Source organism: Corvus brachyrhynchos, unplaced genomic scaffold, assembly GCF_000691975.1.
Source record: "Corvus brachyrhynchos isolate BGI_N302 unplaced genomic scaffold, ASM69197v1 scaffold46, whole genome shotgun sequence".
Taxonomy (NCBI): Eukaryota; Metazoa; Chordata; class Aves; order Passeriformes; family Corvidae; genus Corvus; species Corvus brachyrhynchos.
This window is the reverse complement of record NW_008238838.1, coordinates 5,823,672-5,830,576: the sequence shown is the minus strand read 5'-3', so window position 1 is coordinate 5,830,576 and position 6,905 is coordinate 5,823,672. Positions and strand designations below refer to the sequence as shown.

Here is a 6,905-nt window from a genome sequence, read left to right as displayed (position 1 = left end):
CCCAAGCCTCGCTTCCTCCCCTCTGTGCCCACCACTCACTCACTCACCCAGAGCTCTCCTGCCCTGCCAAGCACAGGAGGGGATGCACAGCCTTGCCCAGCCCCAGGAAGAGCTTTCAGGTGTGACCCAGAAGTCAAGAATTCCCTGTTCCAAGGGAAATGAAATGCCATTTCCCCCTAGTTTCTCTAGAGGACTTTTCACTCCTCCACTAATGGAGCGATGCTTCTTCCAGGAGCCAGCAGCAGCCCCTGCCTCCTCTGCAGGCACAGCCTGGGGGCTGCTCTGCTTGACCAAGAACCCAGGCAGAAGCAGGTGAAAATATCTCGATTAAAGGAGAAAAGCCTAGCTTCATTCTGTGCTTTCTGACAGCCAGGCCCATGACCTGCAGTGCCACACGTTTCTCTGGGCATTATTCATAGTGTAAGTCCCTTATTCATCCAGCTCCCCACCCACACCTGCTCATCAGAAGGGCAGGAGACCGGCAGGGACATCCAAGCTTGGAGGAGCCCTGCTGCAAAGCCCCTTCCTTTTGAGGCTGGGAAGCCTGGGCTGGATCCCTTGGACCCCTCCTGCTCTCAGGATCCCAGCTCACAGAGCTGTTCTGAGCCAGCCCTCACTCCACAGTGCACTCCTCTGTAAATTTCACAGGCATGAGTGGTTTTGGGGGGGTTTTGTTTGCTTTTTGTGCCTCTGCAGGCTTTGCCTGCTGAGTGCCAGGGGTGGCCAAGCACTGAGCTGCACCCCCAGACAGCCCTGAGCCAGCCGTGCCCCCTTGAGCTGCTGCGTCCGCTTCAGAAAGGGATTCTCAGAAAACAATTCCAGGAATCATTCATTGCTTGCTACAAAGCCACCGATGGAGAGCAAGTTCCAGAGAACAGGGTGTGTGGCTTGACTCCAGCAGCCCGATGGTAAATGTCAGCGTGCACAGCAGCTCCCAGGGGAAATCCTCACCTTCCCTGCTGGTAACTGCTGCTGGGAGCCCTCCCAGCCAGCAAAGAGGAGCTAAAACACACAGCCAGAGCCAGCTCCACCAGCCCAGGAGAGCTGCTCCAACCTCCAGGCATGAGGGAATTGGGATGAGGATCACTCTGCTCTGCTCTGTCCTGCGGCAGGGCTGTGCAGAACCAGCCCTCCGGCCCCATCCCTGCCCTGCTCGGTGCAGCATCACCTGTGTGACCCTGCTGTCACCCTGCAAAAGCTTCCTGAGGGACACCAGGAAGGGAAATGCACAGACCCAGGTGCTCCTGGCCTGCGTTTCTTTGCAGTGTGTGCACAGGGAGGCATTTCAGGGTCAGCCACATCACCCCCAGCTCACACTGTCCCCTCGCCTGCCTCTCCCGTGGCACCTGGCAGTGCCCTCCCTGCAGAGGTCAGGAGCCAGCCCGAGTCCCACTTGCCATGCAAGAATTCTGCAGAACTCTCGTTCCTCCTCAGCCTCTTTCATCTTCCCCTAAACTGCCAACCACTTCTCCCAAGCCTCTGAACCGCCTCACCCACAGGACCAGCCCCACAGCGGCGTTTCCACAAAACTCCCCTTTCCTGGGTTTTGGTCCCGTTGCTTTTAATTGTCATCACCTTACACAAAACACAGTCTGTGGCTTTGTGTGGGTCTGGCTGTGCTTCATCTCGACGCCTCTGTTCAGTGGCTGCCCAGTGACGCAGGGGCCAAGAACAGAGTGGCAGGACATCAGCTGGTCTGCCCAGGGCAGGGGGATAAACCCAAGGCAGGGAGGGCATCTGCTGCTGGTGCTCCGGCCAGGCTGGAAGTTTGTGGAAGCCCTTGGCTTTCAGCAGAAAGGATAAGTCAGGGAAAGCAGGAGAAATCTCCCACTTCAGGCATTTAAGATGGTTCTTCAAAGAGGAGCCTTCATGTCTGTGCCCCCTATGATGCTCTCTGAGTCTGTCCAGAGCACTTTTGGTTTCTCTTGTCTGTATCCTTTCCACTAACTCCCCAGTGGGAAATTCCTCTTTTTGAGGAAAATCACTTTCCACCACATGAGGGCCCCAGGAAAGCCCTCAAGCAAGCTCTGAGGCAAAGCAGAGCACTCGCAGCCTGCTGGGAGTTGACCAAGGTCCCAGCATCACCAGGCAGGCAGGACATCGCCGTGGGACCAGGGGCCACAGACACACGGGGGGGCTACCAGAGCCTCAGGAACAGTGGCAGCCCCTGTGTGACACTGGATTCTCGATGGCACCCCTGTGCCAGGGTGTTTGCAGGACACGGGATAGCCCAGAGGTTGTTACTCAGCCCCAGAAATGGAGAAAGGGGAATTGCAGGCTGAGGCAGAAGGCTGAGCCCAAAGGAAGGGAAAGCCAGAACCCCCTCCTGGGACTCCGGGGCTGGTTAGAATCTGGCTGGATTTACTGCTGGCAGGACAGGACACAGTGCTGCACTCAGTAAAACCCCTGAGCCAGGTCACCCTCGGTGCTAACACTCACCTGTGCGGTGCTTTTAACACCTCATTTCACACCAAAGCAGCAGAGACATCATTCACTTGTACTTGCCTTTCTCAGCACGACCCCGCTTTGCTCAGAAAAGCCCCCAGAATTCTTCCTGTCAAGCTCTGTCGGAAATGCCCAGCCTGGGCTGAGGCTTTGGCTGGGGTGAGTGGGTGGACAGCAAAGAGAAGTGGAAGCGGCTGCTCAGTCACTTTGCTGGCGCTGTTCGAACGCCTCCGAGACGTCACTGAGCCAGCCCCCGGGGGAAAAACGAGCACTCAGCTGCTGCTGGGACAGAGCCCAGCCATGGGCTGGCCCTGCTGCCACGGAGGATGCTGAGCAGCCATGGCCCCCTTTGCCACCGCCCTGGCACTGTGCCTGGCACTGCTCCTTGCCTGCCCGACGCGCGGTGAGTCTCTTGTGCTGGTTTTCGTCTTCCTGCTGGCTGGGGCTGAGCCCCACGGCTCCGGGTGGGCTCCTTGGAAAGGGGGAGCAGACAGAGAGGGGGTTGGAGCCACAGCCTGGACACCTTGGCTGGGTGCTCAGCCCTCAGATCAGTGCTTCGGAGCAGGGCATGCTCATCGCTTGCCTTTCATTGCTGCTTGGGAGCCCAAAGGCTCAACGAGGGGCACCAGCCTGGCTTGTCCGCACTGGTGTGACCACGAGGGGCCATGGTCACTGGGAACACAGTGCTGGGGTGGGTGTTTGCCAGCAGACAGCAGCTGCCGGGGAAACCTGCAAGGGAAAGGTGGCAGATGTACAAGTGAGGCTTTTCTGCCAGGTGACAATACCGAGATCAGGCAGGAGGTGTGAAAAAGTCTGGTTTCATCCAGGCAGCAGATGAGCAAAACAGGAAAGCCGAGTCCAAACAGAGCTGGTGGCAAACAGCAGGGGACGAGGGATGCAAATACAGCTCCTTTCTTGAGGCAGAAAAGAACTGAGAAGCCCCAGCTGGGCTGTCCCCAAAGAAAGAGGAAGGAGAAGAGGGGGATGAGTAAATCCTGAAAGTCAGAAAGAAATCTGGGCAAAGGCTTGCACGTTTCGGGTGGTCAGTGCTGTCACGTCACCCATCACGGGGCGATGCAGGAGGCTGTCCCAAGGCTGTCCCTGTGGGGCTGGTGGGACAGGGCTGTGCAGCCTCCCCGAGCTCACCGTGTGTCCCGCAGGTGAGGAGCTGGCCAGCCCCCAGCACGTGCGCTTCGCCGCGGAGGTGGCACGGCACCTGCTGAGGTGGGAGCCGGGGCACGACTCCCCCAGCAGCGCCCGCTACGACGTGGAGTACAAAGTGTGAGTAACACGAGGGGAAACATGGGGGTCCTGCGCTGCCAGGATCTGATTCCAGCTCTCTGCTCACCCCTGGTGCTTCTCCCCGCAGCTATGGCTCAAAAGTCAACTGGACAGCCATCCCAGAGTGCGGGAAGACCTCAGAGCACTTCTGTGACCTCACCTACTACACCCTGGACTCTGAGCGGCGCTACTATGCGCAGGTCAGAGCCGTGTCTGGGAACCGCACGTCCCCCTGGCAAAGGACCAACGCCTTCTCCCCACAGGAAGGTGGGCTGGGGTTTGCCTCTGTCCACGCTGCACTGGGGTTGGTGGGGTCAGGGCGCCAAACTGCTTGGGAAGAGCAGTGGGATGAATGAACGCAGGGATATTTCCCTCCACACCTCCCTGGAGGGCAGGCGGGCTGCGCAGGGGGATGGGTGCGACAGTCACAGCTCAGCCTGGTGCTGCAAAGGCTGAGAGCTGTGAACAGGAAACAGCCCTGACCTGCTGTTGTGACTGATCTGCTTCCAGCCGGCCTGCGCCTGGCGAGCAAGAGCCTCTCCGTGAGGGGCAACTCCATCCAGGTGCGGCTGCAGCTGCTCCTCCGCTCCGGGAACATCACCGTGGAGTACAGTGACTTCCAGAAGGAAATGACCCAGTACCACGTGCACGTCAGGAGGACACAGGACAACCACACGGTGAGAGGAGTTGCTGCTCCCGTGTTGTCCCCATCTGTCCCACACGGTGCTACTCAAGTGGAAAAACAGATTGCTAAAGCACGGTCTTCTGTAGGAGTAAATGCTGAGCTTTCTCACAGCCACAGCAGCACAGAGAGGTGTCTCTGCATGTTTTATGGCAGAGTTTTCCAGCTCTAGTGGGGATTTTGGGTCTATCTGCTGTCATCATTAGCACAACACACCCTGGGGACTTTCCCCAGGGGACAGAAAAGGAGGAGGAGGGAGGAAAGCAGGAGCTGGGGGCTCTCAGGTGCCAGCCTGTGCTCTGTTTGTTGCAGTTCAGAGTGCTGGAGAAGAGTGCAGAGTTCACCATCAGTGACCTGTTCTCGGTGACAGAGTACTGCGTGAGCGTGGAGCCCAGCATGGCCAACAGGCCCGTCCCCGCCACGCGCACCGACGAGCAGTGCATCACCACCGGCCACAGGGACGGTAAGTGGGACCCAGGGAAGGGGGGAATCACGAGATGCAGATCCCCCCCAGCCTCCTGGCCCTGGAGATGTGGGGGTCCCTGCCAGGGCAGCCTCTCTGTGCTGTGTGCACTGAGGAATCCCCCTCTCCCCCCTCACCTGGTCATGTCCTCTCTTGCAGGGAGCACAGAGCTTCTCTCGGGCATCCTCAGCTCCTCCTTCATCATCCTGTTGCTGCTGGGCCTCCTGGGGGCTCTGCTGGCACGCACCTACATAAGGAAACCTGTGAGGACGCCGTCTGCCCTGGTAAGGCAGGGACAGTGCCGTGGCACCCTCTGCAGCCAGAGCAAGGCTGCAGCTTGGGGAGTGCTTGCAGAGGTGGGCACCAACCAGGGGTGAAGCACAGCTCACTCCTCTCTTTCTCTCCCTCACAGAAGTCCTTCATGAAGCAGAGCTCGCTCTGGGTGGAGCATGAGCCCCCATCCTCAGGCAGCCTGGACGCAGACCCCATCCAGCAGCTCTTCCTGGGCCAGAAGGAGCCCCAGCCAGACAGCAGCCCTGACGGCAGCACCAGCACAGCTGAGCTGTCCCTGGAGCAGGGCTGGAAGCTCCCAGCATGGCCCAAGGACCAGCTGGGGCCCACAGGGAGCAGAGACAGCAGCGGCACCAGCACCGACAGCGGCATCTGCCTGCACATCCCCTCCTCCTCCTCCTCCCTGAGCTGCTCCGCAGGCCCCGAGCCCCAGGGCTACAGGCAGCAGCTGCCCACTGCTGAGGACAGTGGGGTGGGCTTGGAGAGCCCCTGCCCTGCTCCTGGCTGCTCCTCTGGCAGCGGGAATGCCAGCCCAGGGGAGCCCGGGCTCTCGCCCACCATCCAGGAAGACGTGGAGTTCCGGGGGTACCTGCAGCAGTCCAAGGGCACCGTGCAGCCAGAGCAGGCCCTGGACAAGGGAATGCCCCTCCTGGGCTGTGCAGGGTCCGTGCAGGGCCTGGGCAGCACCGACACCGTGCTGGACATTGAGTGCTCCGAGCTGGCCGTGTCCAAAGGGTATTTGAAGCAGTCGTCTCCCGAGCATCCCCTCACGCAGGACCTCGCTCCATGGGGAGCCCCTGCCTGGGACTTCTCCAGCCAGATGGGGCCCCAAGCCCCCACTCTGCTGAGCTGGGTGGCTCCAGGTGCTCCATTGACCTCCAAAGCCAGCCCTGAGCTCCTGAAATCTCCCTTCGACCTGAGCATCTTTGACAACACTGCCTTCCTGGGGACGCTGCCGCTCGTCTCCAGCCTCAGCTCCGACTGGATCACCCTGCCCATCAAGCCCCTGACCCGGCTCAGTGGGGACAGCAAGGACAGCCGCCTGTGACCCGTCCTGAGGGCCACCAGCCCTGCACACTGACCCAACTACCTCGTCTGCCACTGGATAAGCTACCGCCAACCCCTGAATGTTCACGGTGCCGGGCCCAGACGTGGCCCAGGAGCACCAGCTCGCCCTTGGTGGGGCTGCTTTAGCCCTGGTCCTGCTGTGGGCAGCCCCCAGTGCGTCCCTCCAGCCAGTCCAGCTAATGGGAACAGGGATGGGCTGTGCTGGACGGGCTCATCCCGACCTCCTCGGGCCACCAAGGATGCACACCAGGGCACCTCTGCCTTGTCTGCCCTCAGCAACCCAGCACGGGGCGCAGGGCCACTCTCAGGGCCTGAGGCAGTCCTGTGCTTCCACTTCCCCCTTTCCTGGGCCAGCACTGGGCTCCTCCTGCTGATGTCCACACTTCTGATGCCATCCTGGACTTTCACAACACGGACACCAAAAGCAGACGTCAGCCTGACATCAGCACCCTGCCTGACCTCTCGTGGATGGACCGAGGGACTTTTCTGACCCTACAGAGACCCTTCAGCATCCAGCCCCTCTGGGAGAGCCCCAGAACAGGATACGGGATGCACCTACAAGCCCAGCACAAGCCAGGGCAGTCCTACCCACACTATGGTCTGTGTTCTGCCACTGTTGGACACAGACATTATTTATTGCATTTCACTTGTAAATACAGAAAGGATATGATGCTA

General features: G+C 59.9%; 1 protein-coding gene and 1 long non-coding RNA gene across 2 annotated transcripts; one reads left to right on the top strand and one right to left on the bottom strand.

Annotated features, from left to right (window-relative positions):
* Positions 1-2,764: 2,764 nt before the first annotated feature.
* On the top strand, positions 2,765-6,905 carry IL10RA (interleukin 10 receptor subunit alpha). Its single transcript, XM_008637036.2, has 7 exons — positions 2,765-2,848; positions 3,606-3,726; positions 3,815-3,993; positions 4,237-4,403; positions 4,721-4,871; positions 5,031-5,155; positions 5,284-6,905. The coding sequence occupies exons 1-7, from the start codon at positions 2,785-2,787 to the stop codon at positions 6,208-6,210; spliced, it is 1,734 nt and encodes a 577-aa protein (XP_008635258.1). The 5' UTR covers positions 2,765-2,784; the 3' UTR covers positions 6,211-6,905.
* Positions 2,771-5,319, bottom strand: LOC108447682. Its single transcript, XR_001863341.1, has 3 exons — positions 5,240-5,319; positions 5,009-5,118; positions 2,771-3,174 (listed from the first exon to the last, which is right to left on the bottom strand). It is a non-coding gene; the product is annotated as an uncharacterized LOC108447682 (long non-coding RNA).

Bases quoted from the DNA above. Each gene is read 5' to 3' on its own strand.
- IL10RA (XM_008637036.2), top strand. From the start codon at position 2,785: ATGGCCCCCTTTGCCACCGCCCTGGCACTGTGCCTGGCACTGCTCCTT. The intron at 2,849-3,605 runs GTGAGTCTCTTG...TGTGTCCCGCAG, and splicing joins CCTTGCCTGCCCGACGCGCG to GTGAGGAGCTGGCCAGCCCC. The intron at 5,156-5,283 runs GTAAGGCAGGGA...TCTCCCTCACAG, and splicing joins TGAGGACGCCGTCTGCCCTG to AAGTCCTTCATGAAGCAGAG.